The sequence below is a fragment of the Paroedura picta genome, chromosome 1 (genome assembly GCF_049243985.1).
Source record: "Paroedura picta isolate Pp20150507F chromosome 1, Ppicta_v3.0, whole genome shotgun sequence".
Lineage (NCBI taxonomy): Eukaryota > Metazoa > Chordata > Lepidosauria > Squamata > Gekkonidae > Paroedura > Paroedura picta.
The window spans coordinates 71,548,218-71,567,349 of NC_135369.1; the positions used below are offsets into that span (position 1 = coordinate 71,548,218).

At 41.8% G+C, this 19,132-nt stretch overlaps 1 protein-coding gene across 3 annotated transcripts in view; it reads left to right on the forward strand.

The window, feature by feature from the left end:
• Positions 1 to 19,132, forward strand: part of MDGA1 (MAM domain containing glycosylphosphatidylinositol anchor 1) — a 465,137-nt gene that overhangs the window by 214,096 nt on the left and 231,909 nt on the right. For all 3 annotated transcript variants that reach the window (XR_013231840.1, XM_077342151.1, XM_077342142.1), the window contains exon 10: positions 2,319 to 2,464. Coding sequence is in view for 2 of the 3 variants with exons in the window: in XM_077342151.1 (XP_077198266.1) it covers positions 2,319 to 2,464 (146 nt within the window). In the remaining variant the exon portion in view is untranslated. The remainder of the gene's footprint in view (positions 1 to 2,318; positions 2,465 to 19,132) is intronic.

A 19,132-nucleotide genomic window follows, 5' to 3' on the forward strand; every position in this document is an offset into this window, starting at 1 on the left:
TGTGTTTGGTGTCTTAATTGCTTTGGGATAAATTGTTGCAATACAAAGGAAGCTTTTAACCTGAGATGAGCAGCATGCCTCAAGAGAGGCAAGTGTTTTGAAGGCAAGGTCACTACCCTTTGGATATGAGTGTACTAACAAAGTAGTCTTTTCAGCAACACTGTTACATGTAGGAGAGAGATCAAGGGAAGTTCAGCTCTGGATCTAAACACAAGTCTATGGGGAGAGACTTTGTTATGGGGATATTTGGTTACTATAGAAGAGTTTTGCCCAGTCATAGAAGCATGATACTGAGTGTAGTAAATAAATCTCCCAATAAGTATCTGGCAAAAAAAAACCAGTAAACCTACACATAATCAAATAGATCCAGTTCACATTCAGGTTGCAGTCAAAAGAAGAGAAAAAAGGCTAATCTAAAGAGTACTTTCCCTATCACAAATGTCCAGCTTTCTGGCACCATATGTGGTGGAATATGAGGGTTTTGTATTAACAGAAGAGACCTGCAGAGATATGTGTCTCGACTGAAGGCCATGTGAAGTGAAAGGTCAGAGAGAGGAGGGGTCAGAGTTCACCTCCCATGTTAAGACAAAGACCGATTATGCACGGGCAGGAAGAGCCAGACTGGCACCTGCATGACAGTGGGGCAAATCCCTGCTTATGCATGATATCAATACCAAGCCAGCCCCCTCCCAACCCTGGCCCACTTTAGGGCCTCTGATGGCCTGTGGCAAGGGAACGATGATTTCCAGCATTCCCTTTTTTGACGTGGCTGCCATCAGTGGCCAGGCCAGGCCAGGCCCATGCACAAAGTAAGAGCCAGGTCTTCCAGACCTGGTTTCTCCCCTTGCTATCGTGGCTCAGAGGGGACAGAAAATGTCCTACTCAGCTCCATGGTGCTTCAAAGCACCACGGGATCAAATGGAGATATTTTTTGCTAGTTTGCAGGAAAGTGGGATTGCAGGAAAGTGGGATTGCATCAGAGCGGATCTGATAACCATCTTCAAGTATTTAAAAGGCTGCCATATAGAGGATGGAGCAGAGTCATTACCTCTTGCCCCAAAGGGACAGACCAGAACCAATTGGATGAAATTAATTCAAAAGAAATTCCGTTTAAACATCAGGAAGAAGTTCCTGATAGTTAGAGCAGTTTGTCAGTGGAACAGGCTTCCTTGGGAGGTGGCGGGTTCTGCATCTTTGGAAATTTTTAAACAGAGGCTCGATAGCCATCTGACGGAGAGGCTGATTCTGTGAAGGCTCAAAGGGATGGCAGGTGCCAGTGCATGAGCGATAGGGTTCTGAGTGTCCTGCATAGTGCAGAGGGTTGGACTGGATGACCCATGAGGTCCCTTCCAACTCTGTTATTCTATGATTCTACAGAATAAACCTCCACCGCCACCCTGTTTCTCCTCCTCCACCCCCACCATGTGGTGGAACCTTTCCACTACAGCTGTGTTTCCCAGGGAGATGTATTTCAGCAGCAGAGCTGTTCTGTCACCAAAACATGTCCCCTGCTGTGATGCAGAAAGTGGCAGGTCACCTCTGCTGCTGAAATGCATCCCTCATGGGCCCATTATGCACGGCCGCCGAAACGGCGATTTCGGGTCACGTGGAAAACGCGGAGGGGGAAGACGCGACGCATACCGGTTATGCACGGGGTGGGGCGCGATGGCGGCAAAACCCAGAGTAACCGATTATGCACGCGCCGATCCGGGCGCCGCTTCTGGTTGCGCCCCGCTCACCCGGAAGCTGCGCTTTCTTCCGCGTTTCACTGACGCGGCTTTTTCGGCGGCATGCACCGAAGCTGCAGCCGGTTGCAGCCGGCTCCGTGCGTTATCCGTGATTTTAGTCGCCGCCATTCCACCCCGAATGTGCGCTAAAACCCCCGTGCATAATGGGTCATGGGGACACACCAAACAACGGAGCATGCTGCTCTGCAACAACTACTGCCATGCATAATCGGTCAAAGAGAGGCATTCCATTCAAGGAGATGACACCTATATACACTTGGAGTGAAGTAGTGTTCCCCAGTATCCAGCCATGATGAGTCCTTCCTTCTAACATTAGTGTCCTGAGGTGTTGATGTGTTAGAGTTGCTAGGCTGTCTGTGTTGTCTACCTAAAGTTGAATGGTGGAAAAAGATGACACATGAGCTGTAAATGGATGCAATGCAAGTGAACTGCTGCACTGTATGATAGCTACCTATGATCTTAATGCACCATAATATGTGAACTGATAGCATACATTCTTATAGCTCTTCCAATAATTTTCCTCCTTAATTTTTTTCTCTCCCTTCTCCCTACCCCCTTTTCTTTTCTCAGCTAAAGCTTATAACCCAGAGTTTTATTATGACACCCCTAACCCAATCAGGAAGCAATCCAAGAACTACTCCTATATCTTGCAGTGGACACAAAAGGAACCAGATGCTGTCGATACTGTACTGAGTTACAGGCTGGATGTCCAGCAGGTAAGATTAAGAAATACCTCTAACAATTGAAGCCCCCATGTCCAGCTATTGAATGAGGAGTTTCCAATGTTTTGTATTCTGTTTAAACTGAGGTTAAATTAACCATCCCTTGAAGACTCAGGGCTGATGTGTCCTGAACAGCTGGAATGGAGGGCATGGCCCTTCTTTTCTGTTTTACAAAGCAGAGAAGCCAGTCAAGAAGCCAGAGAAGCCTCTGTTTTAAAGTCTGATGCTGTAAATGACTGAGAGCTAAGAGAGCCTGCTGTCTTCCCGTGAGATTTTCATGCTCAGTCTTCTGAAAGAAGCCATAATACAACGAGATCTCATTAGTAGGGATTGTAGCCTTTATAGGCCAGCAATTCAGATGAGTGGACTTTCAGCCTCTTCACTTTGAACAAATATGGATCGCAGATTGGAGGGCTCTCCAGGCTGGAGCTGTGGGGGAAAGTTATTGTCTGTTTGTATTGCACAAAGGCCTTCATAAAGTTGTCATCTTAATAGTGGGATTCTGACGGAGTTAAGTGTGGGATATAAGGGCTATTGAGCATGAAATGGAGCTGTTGAGGATACAAAGGAGAAGAGGAAATTGGTGGATTAGGACCTAGAGGGGCTAATGGTGTCTTCTAGAGGGGCTAATGGTGTCTTCCTAAAAAATGTGTGTGTTCTCTGCCTGGGTTTGTTAATAAGATTTAGAATCAAGAGCCCTAAAGATCACTGCTTTAATTCTTACATTTCTGCTCACACAAAGTTCTTGGATTTTTAGCCAATTGTTTACTATTAATCCAGTGAGATTAATTTGTGTTAAATCTTTTTTTTAAAACAAACAAACAAACAAACAAACCCTGAGCTGTGTGATCATCTCGTGGGGTTCATACATTGCTTGTAAATCAGATTTTGCATTTGCAACAGAACCTTTCTAGTCTTCTCTTTTGAGTTGAAGATTTCCCAGTGATTAGAATCTGTGTCTGTCCTGTTTATATTATCCCCATAGATTTAAATCAATAGGTGCCTCCCCCCACAACCTGCCTATGCACAATTCTTTTAAGAAAGTAGCCTTTAGAGAGAGGACATGCAAATGCAAATGCAAATTCTGGAGAGCATAGGGTTACAAACCCCTGGTTGGGAAGTTCCTAGAGATTTGGGGCTAGAGCCTGGGGAGATCAGGGTCTGGGGAGGAGAGGAAAGGGACCTTAATAGGGTATAATGTCCTTTTCTTCAGGGAAACTGATCTTTGTCATCTGGAGACCAGTTGTAAAGCCAGAAGATCTCCAGACACTACCTGGAGGCTGGCAACCATAAAGGAATAGGTGCATTTATATGCTGTCACAAAAACAAAAAGAAATTTTGTGGTTCTTCAAAGGCTTTATCATACTTTATCAGATGCATTTCCTTTGGTTATGGGGGGAAGTGTTAGTCAAAAGATGAAAAAGATATGGGATAAAGATTGCAAAGGACACAAGCATAATGAAAACATGGTAATCCGCCTTGAATTTTAGTGAGAAATACAGATTATAAAAATAAACTATGCTTTATATATAGCATTCCAGGATGAGATTAGAAAGGGATATCCGCTTTTAATGTTTCAATTAGAGATTGGATTTTGAAAGCTGTCTCATTCATGTCAAATATTTCCATTTTGTTACTTCTTTGTGAATAAACACCCCCTTTATTTATTTATTAGATATATTTTTATTCTTGTTATTAAATAAAGTAAAGATGTGAAGGAAATACAGACATGAAAAAGAGGTTTCCTTGTGTACATTACGAATTATGAAACAAAAAGCATTTCTCCCCAACACCCCTTTTATTATAATTTTTAAAACACTATCTATATAATACAGTAATACTTCTGTTGGGTTATAGTTATATTCTACATTTTTAGTTCAAACTAATCTGTTTTGTATCTATATTATTGATTTCATCTCTACTACACATTCAGTATTATATCTTTTTGCCACCTATAGCCACTCAATGTTACTTTTAACAAATAATACAGTACAGAAATAAAATCTGATATATCTCATAATAAGAAGACAGAGGATATTTCTGCTAAGGATCCACTTCTTTATACACTTTTATGCAAGATGTTACATTTAAAACTTTTTCATTCTAAATTTGTCTCCTTACGAAATACACATTCCATCTCTCATCAAATATCATGATTGGTCTGTTTCTCAGATGTTTATCTGTTTTTTTGTTTATGCATGCATTCATGTATTTATGTATTTATTTATGCATTTGTATGCTGCCCTTTCCTGAGTCAACAGGGCAGCTCACCATTACTACATATTTTGCCATTACTACATATTTGGTGACTTTATTATCCATTCTTCTAGGTAGGGGCAGGCATTTATTTTGCTGCATAGATAATTCTAGCCATTGACACCATGTGCCTGCTGGCTAGGTGTGCCTGCTGGCGGAACACGCGCCTCTGGCACAAAAACCTCTGGAGGGGAAGGCGCGGGCACCGCCTTCTGGTTCCCCCCAGGGCCTCCATCTCCCCCACCCCGGTCCCCAGCCCAAAAAGGGTTGGGGACCGCTGATCTAAATTACATTTTGTGTCAGTTTTCTCTTAATGCCTGTCTGGCTCTAAATTTTTTCCCGCCATAAGCATAAGCATTTTCCCGCCATAAGCATAAATTTTTTCCCGCCATAAATACCTGTTCTCTAAAATTCTACATCTATTTGATCACATTAATTAATTAAAGAGGAATTAAAGAGCCTGTTGATGCGGGTGAAGGAGGAGAGTGCAAAAGTTGGCTTGAAACTCAACATCAAGAAAACAAAGATCATGGCATCCGGCCCTCTGAATTCCTGGCAAATAGATGGGGAAGAAATGGAGATAGTGACAGATTTTATTTTCCTGGGCTCCAAGATCACTGCAGATGGGGACTGCAGCAAAGAAATTAAAAGACACTTGCTCCTGGGGAGGAAAGCTATGGCAGATCTAAACAGCATCCTAAAAAGCAGAGACATCACCCTGCCAACAAAAGTGTGTTTAGTCAAGGCTATGGTATTCCCAGTTGCAATGTATGGCTGCGAAAGTTGGACCATAAGGAAGGCCGAGCGTCAAAGAATTGAGGCTTTTGAACTCTGCTGCTGGAGAAGACTCTTGCGAGTCCCTTGGACTGCAAGGCGAATAAACCAGTCAGTCCTAGAGGAGATCAGCCCTGACTGCTCCTTAGAAGGCCAGATCCTGAAGCTGAAACTCAAATTCTTTGGCCACCTCATGAGAAGGAAGGACTCCCTGGAGAAGAGCCTAATGCTGGGAGCAATCAAGGGCAAAAGAAGAAGGGGACGACAGACAATGAGGTGGCTGAATGGAGTCACTGAAGCAGTAGGTGCAAACTTAAATGGACTCCGGGGAATGGTAGAGGACAGGAAGGCCTGGAGGATCATTGTCCATGGGGTCGCGATGGGTCGGACACGACTTCGCACCTAACAACAACAACATTTGATCATATATTTAGAATCATAGAGTTGGAAGGGGCCATACAGGCCATCTAGTCCAACCCCCTGCTCAACACAGGATCAGCCCTAAGCATCCTAAAGCATCCAAGAAAAGTATGTATCCAACCTTTGCTTGAAGACTGCCAGTGAGGGGGAGCTCACCACCTCCTTAGGCAGCCTATTCCACTGCTGAACTACTCTGACTGTGAATTTTTTTCCCTAATATCTAGCCTATATCGTTGTACTTGTAGTTTAAACCCATTACTGCCTGTCCTCTCCTCTGCAGCCAACGGAAACAGCATCCTGCCCTCCTCCAAGTGACAACCTTTCAAATACTTAAAGAGGGCTATCATGTCCCGTCTCAATCTCCTTTTCTCCAGGCTGAACATTCCCGAGTCCCTCAACCTATCTTCATAGGGCTTGGTCCCTTGGCCCCAGATCTTCTTTGTCGCACTCCTCTGTGCCCTTTCAATTTTATCTATGTCCTTCTTGAAGTGAGGCCTCCAGAACTGCACACAGTACTCCAGGTGTGGTCTGACCAGTGCTGTATACAATGGGACTATGACATCTGTATACAATGGGACTATGACATGGCATTTGCCTTTTTTACCGCTGCATCACACTTCCTGCTCATGTTTAGTTTTCAATACACAAGTACCCTAAGGTCTCGTTCACACACAGTGTTACCTAGAAGCATATCCCCCATCCAGTAGGCATGCTTTTCATTTTTCTGACCCAGATGCAGATTTTTACACTTATCTTTATTAAATTGCATCTTGTTCTCATTTGCCCATTTTTCCATTCTGTTCAGATCTCGTTGAACTCTGTCTCTATCTTCCGAAGTAATTGCCAGTCCTCCCAATTTGGTGTCATCTGCAAACTCATCTAGATCATTAATAAATATGTTAAAAAGTACCGGGCCGAGCACTGAGCCCTGAGGTACCCTGCTACTCACCTCCCTCCAGTCTGATGAAACACCATTGACTCTTTGAGTGCGGTTCTCTAACCCATTCCCTATCCACCTAACTATCTGAAAATCCAGATTGCAGTCCTTCAATTTATCCATCAGAACATCATGGGGAACCTTATCAAAACCTTTACTAAAATCCAAGTAAACGACATCAACCGAATTTCCACGATCCAGCAAACCTGTCACTTGGTCAAAAAAGGAAACCACGTTGGTCTGACAGGACCAGTTGGAGACAAATCCATGCTGACTTCCTTGGATCACTAAATTGTCCTCCAGATGTTTGCAGATCACTCCCTTTAATATCTGCTCCATTATCTTCCCCACAACAGAGGTCAGACTCACTGGTCTGTAGTTTCCCGGGTCTTCCTTCCTCCCTTTTTTAAGATCGGAATAACATTTGCTCTCTTCCAGTCCTCTGGACATCTCCAGTCCTTAAAGAGGTCCCGAAGATGATGGACAAGGGTTCTGCAAGTTCTCCGGAAAGTTCTTTGAGCACTCTCGGGTGCATTTCATCCGGCCCAGGGGATTTGAACTCATCCAGTGCAGCTAAATGCCTCTTGACAACCTCTCTATCCATGTCAACCTGCTACCCAGACACTATCCTTTGTCTACTGCTATCTCTAGATGTGCCTAAACCCTTTGACCTGTGGGAAAAAAAACAGATGTAAAATAGGCGCTAAGCCTTTCTGCTTTCTCTGCATCTTCCATTAGAGTTGGTCCATCTGCAGCCAGCAGCGGGCCTATTGCCTCCTTTACTTTACGTTTGCTCCTCACATAACTGAAAAATCTTTTCTTGTTACAATGGGCTTCACTGGCCAATCTTAGCTCACTTTCTGCTTTGGCCTTTCTGATGATTGATATATTTCTGATATATTGTTTCAGTTCTCCTATTTCTAACTGTAATAACATCTTCTGTATTCTATATTCATGATAATAAATTATCTATTTGTTTTGTAATCAATTGTTCAAACTCAGTTATATCTCTGAGATTTCCCCCTTCTATATTAATGATCTTAGTTAGTCTTGAGACTGCTAATATAGTAACCATTTAATATTTATTCCTTCATCTTTAATGTCTTGCCAAGACTAGATTTTCCCTGAGCATTTACTATGTTACTATATGTTAAAATGTCATTTCTAATCATGATAGGATTCTATTGGGGACTGAAAGTGACATTGTAACAGGTGATGAAGAGAGGGCTGAACTGCTCAATTCCTACTTCTCAGTCTTTTCTTGTGAGGGGAATCATGCTCGAGTGGCAAAATCATTTCAGATGATGATGGATGGGAATTGTGGCCTAGGATCACTCCAAGGGTAATCCATAAACACCTGGTTTCTTTAAACGGAACCAAGTCCTATGGGCCCGATGAATTGCATCCAAGAGTACTAAAAGAACATGCAGATGTAATTTCTGAGCCTCTATCCATTATTTTTGACAATTCTTTGAGAACAGGTAAAGTGCCAGAAAATTGGAGGTGGGGAAATGTTGACCCCGGTAGAAGTTGGTGAAATGTGATATGGATCCTATAACTGTTAGGTGGATTGAGTACTAGTTTCCAGATCATGTCCAAAGGGTGCTTATAAATGGTTCATCATCTTGGAGAGGAGTGACGAGTGGAGTGCCTCAGGGATCTGTCCTAGTCCCTGTGTTGTTCAACGTATTTATTATAGCTATATAGTTACTGGGGTCAGTTAGGATGACCACTTGTCCCCTTGATCCCTGTCCATTCTGGTTGCTCAGAATGAGGGTCCAACAGATAGGAGATACTGTCAACCTCTCTCTGTCAATGAGGGAGTTCCTGGAGGTGCCAAAGGAGGCAGTGGTCTATTGCGTACTGAAAAAAGCATCGCTGAAGGCACAGGACCTGGCCAGCTATTGCCCAGTGTCACATCTTGTGTTCCGGAGCAAGGTGGTCGAAAAGGCCGCTGCAGACCAGCTCCTGGCATACTTGGATGAAATTTTGGAGCTCAGCCCATACCAGTCAAGCTTCTGTCGTGGCCATGGTATGGAGAAAGGTTTGGTCACCTTGATGGATGACCTCCGATTCCAGTAGGATTGAGGTTGATTGGCCATATCCATATTACTCGATCTATTGGCTGTGTTTGACATCATGAGTTGTTGGCTCACTGCCATGTCAGGGCTGGGATTTGGGGAACAGCCCTTCAATGGCTGTGCTCCTTTCTCTGCAACAGGACACAGAAGGTGGCTGTAGGGGAGTTATCACATCCCTATCGACTCCCTTGTGGAGTCCCACAAGGAGCAGTACTCTGACCCACAATATTTAACATCTTTATGCACCCTCTGGCCAACTGGTTAGGACCTATGGGTTGGGCTGTCACTAATATGTGGATGACGACTAGCTGTATCTCCTCATAGATGGCCACCCAGACTCTCCCTTCCCAGATACATTCACCAGATGTTTGTAAGCGATTGCTGAATGGCTAGAGCAGAGTTGCCTGAAACGCAACCCCTCCCAGATAGAGGTCCTGTGGCTAGGCTGAAAGGTAAACAGGTAGTTGTGAGTTCCTGTATTGTGCAGGGGGTTGGACTAGATGACCCTTGAAACCCTTCCGTGATTCTATGAAGCAGAGGGTTTGAAGGGCTCAGTAAGTGCCATTATCTAAGCCATATTCTCAAAAGTCCCTCTCTGAGTATATGGCTTCCTTCTTTGGTTTTGATTGTTTTCTTTGTGTAAGTCTTTTTCCAGATTTACTGATTCAAATTTTATTGTTCTTTGATTTAGGTTTTTAATCCAATCTGTAATCCAGACCAGACCTGTCATTTGATAGTATAATTTTATACATGGAACTGCTAATCATCCTCTCTTTTATCTTGCAATATTTTAAAGCTTAGCTTTGGTTTCTTACAAGTCCAAATAAATTAGTTTATTTGTCTCTGCCACTCTTTCAATATTCTTTCCTCTATATGTGAAGGTAACAGTTGGAAAAAATAGTTTGGGCAGTACTGGATAGTTTGTCATTTCAAATGTTATATAATTCACTTTTATTTCTTTAATCCTTGTGTTTTTTGTGATCCTTGTAGCTAGTCTCTAATGATAGGATAAATACTAGAGGTGACAAAGGTCATTTCTGACATGTTACTTTTTCTATACAAATTGTTTCTGTTAATCATGGATTTATTAAAAATTTTGCTTGTTGGTTCAAATATATGCCTTGCAACCAGTTACAGAATTAAGGACCACAGTTCAAATTTTGAAATACATTCAATTTTAGAAGACTGTATTAAATTGTCAAATGTTTTCTCTGCATTCAAAATTTAAATGCTGTTTTCTTTCTCTTTTCATTCACAAATTCAATTGTATTTACTATAAATTATACATTGTCATATGCATCTGTGGTACAAAACATATTTTATTGGTATGAATTAGATTGGTGTGAATTGGTGTGAATTAGATTGTTTACATTTTCTTAATCTTTCTGCCAGATCTGTAGCAAAATTTCAGCAGAGAAATAGATCTATATGGCTGTGGTAGCATTGAATCACTGCCTTCTTTGTATATTAACATTGTATACGCCTCTTGCCATGTTAGAGGTATTGTCTTTTCTTCTTTTATCTTATTCACAACTTTTTGTAATGGTATCATTAGGACTTCTTCAAAATGTTTATAATACATTGTTGTTAACCCATCTGGACTTGGAGCTTTGTCCCTTATCATATTTTTTATTGCCTGAGAAATTCCTTGAATTGTTACTGTTTGATTTTTATCCCTGGTGTTCTGACATGAACATCGGGATTGCAATGTCTTTAGAATATTTTATTTCTTTTTTTCTTAGTTAGACTTCTTGTATAATCCTGAGAGAGCACTAATAAATTCTTCTTGTATTTTTTCTATATTCATAATATGATCCTCTTTCTTTATACATATTACTAGAAAATAAGCCCGCTGTTGTCTGAATACAGTGGGCCCTAGCAGTTAATCCCCCCCCCCGTGGAGCAGCCTACCTAAAGCGTAGGAGGGAGGAAGAGCGGAGAGCCATTCGGAGGCATTCTCCCTCCCTCTCTGAGTTCCGTCCTTCCGGCTGCCCTGGCCGCTCGTCGAGGGCTCCTCAGGCTCTTCTCCCCGCCCCGCGGAGTGGGTGCACAGGCCGCGCGGCAGGCCCTGCGCCCTTGCTGAGCGAGGCGAGCTTGGCTGGCTGGCTGACGGGCGGGAGAAGGAGGCTTCGGCCCAGCGGCAAGCTGAGGAAGCGGCAGCAGCAGAGGTCAGCGCAGCAGCAAGAGGCGGCGGAGGCATAGCTGCTGGGTGCGGGGGCATCAGGGGCGGCGTGGACATCTCCGGCAGCGCCACTGATGGGGCCGCAAGGTTTGCCGCCAGCGCAGCAGAAGCCTCTGGATTGTTGGGTTGATGGCCCCACCGGCTTCGGGGCGGCCAGCGGCTCGGCGGCGGGCTGTGGGGCTCGTCATTGATGTTGTGTGCTACGGGGCTCCGTGTTCATGTTGCTACGCGCGGCTGGCAGGTGCTCCCTCGGGAGACGCGTCAGGCCGCCGGCCATGGAGCAACAGGGGCTGGGAATGGGGGCTGGGAATCGGAGGGACCAATCGGCAGGCGCAAAGTGCCTGCCGATTGGTCCCTCCGATTGTCTGTCTGGAGGAAGGGTCTAATTCGGACCCTTCCTCATCACGGACACATCCCGCCCCAGAACCCCTCACCCTTTTATATAGTCCGTGGCGCTTGTGGCGCCACAGGCGGTGTCAAGATTATTCTGTTTTCCTTCTTCTAATACAATGTACCAAATATTTGCTGGGTTTGTTTGCATGTTCAAAATTTTAGATTTTTTTCCCTGTACCTCTTCCATTTCTGATATATCTCACTGTTTTTTTAGTTGGCTGATCTTTGCTAAGATGTTTTTATTAAGGTTATTTTATATTCTAATCTTTGGATTTCTTCTGCTATTACATTGTAGTTCTGATTTTTCTTGTTTCTTTTGCAAGACAACCACTAAGAAGTTTCTGCTGATAAAAGTTTTGCTTACTTTTCAAATTGTAGCGGAGGATATTCCTTCTGTATTGGTTATTTAAAAAAAATCTTTCTGATCTTGTTTACACTTTCTTGCTGTATCATCTTGTGATAGAAGAGCATAATTTTCTTTGGATCTAGTACTCCATCCATGTATCCAAAAACCATTGTTTGTTTTGAAATTCTAGCATAGATTGGAAAAAGTTCTCAAAAAATGTAACTGTCCTGGCTGCAGACAGACAGAGGCAATTTCTCAGCATCAGAGTTTTACAGAATACAGTTCCAAGGGTCAGATACTGGTTAGATGTAACTCACAGCCTCAAGGTCAAGGGAGAATCTTAAAAGCAGAATATTTAAGACACAAGCTAGGGTTAGATGCAAGGAAATCAGTCCAGAGTGTAGACTGTGAGGTCAGTGGCAAACAAACAAGTTGCTTCCACGCAGCCACTCCCTAGTTTGCTGCTTATAGATACCATGCCAGATACCTGCCAGTTATCTCAGCCTTGCTCCTGCAAGGGCTGGGAGCTGAAGCACTGGTTCTGTTTAGATCCTCCACTTGCAATTCTTCAGCCAGTAGTTCAACTAGTTCTTTAATTTCAATTACTTTCCTTCCCTTTGGTAAACATACCTCCATTGCGAATTGTATTTTCCAGCAGCATTTTATGTATTTATTTTGCTCGGAAAGTCTACATCTTTCCTCTTCTTTAATACACTGAAAGATCTACACTTCTGGTAAATCCTGAAAGCTCTGCACTTCTTTCTCTGCTACTTTAAGCAGAGATTTGTCTTTGCTTTTTTAATATTGCATCTTGTGTTTCCTTATGACTGAAACAAACAAATATATCTCAAGGCAAGTTATTCTTGAATGCAAATTTTACATTCACTCAGTGTTAAGAAAATCTCACTGTATCTTCAAGTAGTCCTGAAGCAGCTTGTGAAAGCTCTCTTTAATATTTGGCATCCCAAAGTCTTCCGAGATGCCTCTAAAATACAGGTTATTAGATTTGCAATGGGTATCCAAAAATTCAAATTTTCTGCTTTCTGAATCTGGTTGTTTTGTCTATCTAAGTATATATCAGCCTGTTTTCATTTTCATTCTTACAATTTCTTCTCTTTGCTCTTTAAATTTTACATTAATTTCTGATCAATGTTCATGATACTTTTTTCTAGTTGATGTGTTCTAGTTGTCATTATACTTTCTGCTCTTCTCTTACTAAGAATTTTTATATACTATTTCCATATTCTTTTAAATATGCAAATTAGCAAATATACTCTTTTCTGTGAAAATATAGGAATACTGGTACTATCACAATTTGTATTTTAAAATAACCAGACTAAAGTATATATCGTAATACGGAGAGATGCTATCTTAAATCCTTGTTTGGGGAATTAGTCACACTAAACCGTAAATAGTCTAAATAGGAAGAGATGAGATGAGGGATGTAGCTTCTTTTCTTGTCATTTTACAAACATAGTTGTATCACCAACAAAATGGTTTATAATCTTATTAAAATTCGGCTTTGCTAAAAAAGGGAAATGGAGAGATAATAAAAAGGGGATTGGGACAGAAGGGGGAAAGAGAAAAATGTAAAAACAAATAAACAAGAGAGGGAAAAAAATGAAAAGAAGAAGGGGTTATATTGTGTATTATTATATACAATTATATCAGAGGGGGTAATATTAAAAGTCATAGGGAAAAAAAAGAAAGAAAAATGTATTTGACTTATTAGCTCTTAGAGTCTTTATCTGTCTGTTACAATTTGCCCAAAGAAGACAAAGGAATAAAATTAGGGGGGGGGGATTATCTAGTGAACATGCTTTTGTTTCCCAAGGTGCTGATTTGTGTGTGGTTCTCATCACCATCACCAGTAGATATATAGTAAAAATAAATAGTACAAAGTCTTCTCGTTATCTTAATTTTCTGGGGAGTATCAAGAATAGTTCTTCAGTATGTAATATATCTTTCCATTAGGCCATTTAATTGGTGAACCTGCCGATCTGTGCCTGTCTATGTGTTTCATTTTTAATGCTGCATCGCAGCAGAGCCAAATGCTGACCTTTTTAAATAAACATTTTTTCTTCAAAGAAAAAAAAAGGAGGAAGGAGGAAAAGAAATGGCCAGTTGTATAGTCCATAGAAAGGATATTCCACAAGTATAACCAACAATAAAAAGTTCATCCAAGATGAAATTGCAAATAGCAGCCAGATCACACCTCTCTATCTGCTTCATTTTATATTAGAGTCTTCTTGAGGGGAAATGTTAAATTAAGCACAATTCAATAGTTTACCCTCTCCCCTGAGAAAAATTTCATAAACTTCTTGTCAGATCTCTTTAATTTGCAATCTGTAAATTTTTAATACCCCTCTTACTGCTGAGATGCAACAGTGTGTTACTCTCCCAAAATGAATAATAATTACAGAGTGGGCCTTTGATGGCTAGCCAGAATTTCTAAAAAGAAAAAAAAAGGTAATGGACGTTCAGCTCTGAGGACAAGTACCACTTGTTCTCCACTGATCTTGATGTTATCAGAACCCAAGTGAAACTAGTATAAATCAGGCTCCCTCTGTGAATTCACTTAGATTCATCTGTCAATTGAATCTTCTCTGTGGCGTTAAAGGTAAGGATAGAAGAATAAATTATGTCTATCCTCAGAAATCTGGAGCTTTTAGAAACATTTGTTCTCAGACCTCCATTTCCCCAGAGGTTTCCCCCCCACACACACACACACATTTATTTTTGTTCCTGTTTTTCTTTCCTCACTTTGAATGTTCCCTGTTAAAATTAATAGTTATCATTGTTTGTTGTTATTTGGTCATGGTTCCCATTAAACCAAGACAGCATATGTTTTGAATATTCATTTCAAATTAGGAATCTCATTTTTGTTAATTAAACTGAGTAATTTGTACATAATTATTTGATAGTTGCACAAAGAAATATAAACTTCAATTTCTGGTTGTTAAGTTCATATATTTCACTTTATACCCATATGCTCGTTTGAACTCAGTCAGCCTCATGATACAATAAATTTTCAAGAAGTAAATTTAGCTGCTGTGGTTATAGGAATTCTTAAAATGTTAAAATTTAATTCAGTCTATTTGCTGGGTTTATTAATTTTTCTGGGTTTCGACACTTGGTCCAGGTTTTTGATAAACACTCCAAATATGGGAAGTTCTTTTATGGCAATACTTCCCCCTTCCCTATGATATGGTATAATGGTGAGAATGTTGGACTAGAATCTGGGAGACCCAGGTTCAAATCCTCACTCTGCCATGGAAACACCTGGGTAACCTTAATCCAGCCTGTCAGACTAGCCTACTGTTAGCAGGGTTGATTAAAAGGAAGGAAAGAAGAACAGTGTTATAAGCTATTTTCAAAGCAGCCAGACCCCTCCTCATTTTTGAAGGGTAGAGTATAAACAGAAATACCCTCCCAGAGCACCTCAAATATGACACAGCACACTATCTGGCAGAAGAGATGACAAGCACCTCTAAATGCAAAACTACATGGTCTGCCATGGGAGGTAGTGAGGCTGAGAGAGCCCAGATATCACTGCTCGGTCAGAACAGCTTTCTCAGTGCTGTGGCAAGCCCAAGGTCACCTAGCTGGCTGCATGTGGGGGAGCGCAGAATCACATCTGGCTCACCAGATTAGAAATCAGCACTCCTAACCACTACACCAAGATGGCTCTCATTAGCAATTAGTGATTGCTAAACGCATGCCGCATTCTAGCAATTTCCTGTTCCAGGGGTTGTCAAGACGCATTAAAATCTCTAGTTCTATACTAGTAAAGCAATCATAGTTATTGTTTGGTTCCTAGGAAACTTCCAAGGTTCTATCATGGGCTATGTCCTCACTCAGGACATTCCCATCACATGCCTTCTAGTTTCTTTATCATACACAAGAAATCACATCAAGCACTTTTTAAGGGGTTATTCATCAACTATAGTCCAAGGTTACAATTTTCCTTTAAGAGTAGAACACATAGCACTCCTATGTTCTTTGGATGTCCTGCATATATCACTTGGTTGCATGTAGATAATCCTTTTCTTCTCCAAGATGCTCGTCATCTTTGCTGATTCCACAGCCTTCTTTTCCACATTGTAACTGTAGCTTCCCTTGCTTCCTCCTATTTTGTCCATTCATCTCTGCCTTTCCTTTGCATAATTTATGTGTGTTTCAAGAATCTTTGGTGTGTATGCGTGCATGAATTTAAAACTGACTTTAAGTTCCTCTTTAATAAAACAACAATATTTATCCCTGGCTGGTTCATTTTAAGAGTTTCTGAAGGGAATGGCCCTATATACACTGGTAGAGATCCTGTTGTTACCCTTCTCATGTCACTAAATTCTCCAACCCAAGTTCTTAAATATTTAATTGGACTAACAGCTTTGGGTCCTCATTGTGGAGAAAAGCGGGTTATATATATATACTAGTAAAAAAGCCCGCCTCCTGATTAGTCAGTCTGGCGACAAGGAACCAATTGGTCCCTTGCCGCCGGACTGACAATCGGAGGGCCCAATCGGCAGGCGCCCTTAATGGATTATTTTATCCGGGGCCCTTAACGGATTATTTTATCCGCTCCGCTAGGAGCTGTTAAAGATATAGCTAATAAATAGCCAATCAAACATTGTAGAACCCACATATCTGTGACCAGCACCTAAAGAAAACTTGGTAGTTGGAACTGTAGGACCAACAGCCACCAGAAATGGGATGTACATTGCACAATATAATGGTCAATATGTGAGTTTGGTCTTCTCTCCAATGTCATTGTGTTTACAGTTTGAGCAATACAATTCTGCTTACAGGCTTCAAGCGTGTAGTAGCCTTACAGAACCATTTCTGTTGTTGTTTTGCTTTATTAGGGATAATGCCCATTTCAGGGATGAGGGTTTTAAGGCTGGCGCTTTCAATGAAGGTAGCATGCAGCATGACAGTTAATAGGTTAGACTGGTGCTTCCAAGCAAAAGATTATTTACTTTATACACAAGCCAGTGCAATTTCAAAAGAACCAAGCACCTCCATTCTTGAGGTCATGCAGAATGCCATCTTTGGTGTCTTTCTTTGTGATGGCTCGCTCTCTCGGGATGGGTCTGTCTGTATATTAGTTTCTCATACAGTGCAGAGCACATCATCAGTACTTAACAAATAATAACCATTTTTACCAGTACAGTACACACGGGATGCCGAGATGCGCTAGTGCAATTTCCATCTAACAGTGTGCTAACACAAAGAAAGATTGTATCCTCAGAAGAGTAGCTTGGACTATTATTTGGATGCCAGACTCTGGCAGATGGACTTGATTCTCTTGGTGAATGGGAGTCTATATCTGCAGCTTAGTGAGCCAAGAGGTGCTATCCCAGAGACACATATAAGTACGCTGCCCATTCATTGTCTGTAGATGTGCCAGCCATTGAAGTGTAATAAATCTGCACCTAATGATAGAGCAGAACCTTCAACCATACCTCTTGGAGGGAGGGGAGAGTGCAGTCACATAATTTTCTCACTCTTGTGTCTAGACTTCACTGCAATTTTTCAGAATTTAAAACATCCTTATTTGGGAGTGAATTTTTCGTGATACCATGGGAAAAAACACAGAAGTTGAATATTTCTTTAACTCCTAAGGAAGGGACTGGTCTTGATACTTGTTCTGTCTCCCACCATAAGGAACTGTTTTTTTAAAAAAAAATATTTGTGTTTGTGGGTAATATACAATAATTAGTTGTGGCACATGATCCAGACTGCGGTGCTCATGCTAGTACATATCTTGTGAGAAAATGGCCTTTTTCCTGCACTCAGCTGATTCTGTGCTTTCATTTTCTAGTCTTTAGTATAGAAGCACATATTTTCTAGGCCTTTTTTTAAAAGTAAGCTGTCAAAAAGGAGTTTAGCTGTATTCCTTGAAGTAAGGGTACTTTCCATTCTGTATGTGGAAGCAGAAAATGTTGCTGTTGACACCAAACTCTGCAAGTGAAATTGGGAGCAGGTCCACTCAGAAGCAGGTCCACTCAGAAGTACGTCTAGGGATTACTTCCAGGAAAGCACCCTTAAGATTGCTGTGCCTGTGGTTTGGAAATCCTGTGATTTAACATGAATGAAATTTCCTGAAAAATTTGGAAAATAAGGAACAGACCAGGCTTTCTCAGCCAGGGTTTTGTGAAACCCTGGGGTTCCTTGGCAGCCCTGGAATGGTTTTCTGAATGGATGGGAGTTAATTAATTTTGGTATATTTTTAAAAAATTATTAAACATTTAGGTTAAACATCTGCATTGGTTACCAGTCTGTTTCCGGGTCAAGTTCAAGATTTTGGTACTAACTTTTAAGACCATACACAGCCTGGGTCCTGTTTACCTGCAGGACCACTTGGTTGCTTATCCCCCCCGCAGGGCTCTTCGCTCTGCGAGTATGAATCTACTGGTTGTCCCAGGCCCCCGGGAGGTTCGCCTGGCCTCGACCCGGGCCAAGAGCTTTTTGGTCCGGGCCCCAACCTTGTGGAATGAGCTCCTGGAAGAGCTGAAGGCCCTGCGGGAATTACCAGCTTTCCACAGGGCCTGTAAGATGGAGTTCTTCTGCCAGGCATATGGTTAAGGCCAGGGCAGAGCCCAGGTCCCATCCTTGGATTCCCTCAGATTCATCAGCCAGCTCCCTCTCTCTCTTATGGAGTCAACATTATGGCCTCTGACTGAACAAGTGGGGGTTGTAGGATTAGAACACCATCATTGTTGTTATTGTAAAATATATAATGGGACATGGGGTTTTATTGTGGTTTTAATGTTTTATTGTGAACCGCCGTGAGATCTTGTGGCGAACGGGGGTATACAAGTTTAAATAATAAACAAATAAATGAATATAGTGTAATATGACCATATATGGTCATGTTGACTTGCCCCCTCTCCCAAATGGCCAATGATAGGCCTGGAATGGGTGGGAAAGGGTGGGTGTGTCCAGAGCTTGGCTTCCCAGCCGTGTTCTGTATGATCATGCCACTTCTGGGGTTTCTCCAAGCCTGAAGAATGTTTCAGGGGTTTCTCAACTGAGAAAGGCTGGAAAAGACAGAAGAAAATAGGTTTGTCTGCTCTGACTGCCCCAGAAACACAGAAGCTGCTACAGAAAAGCAACCTACAATGGTGAGCCAGTAAGAAAACAAAAAGTAAATCCAGTATTGATCAGTAAATAACTATGAAAGCTGTAGGGACTGCACCTTAACTTTGCCAGTTTTTGTGAAACTTTGGCAGTCGCAGATGTCTGGCGTCCTGTTCTCTTTGTTGGAATG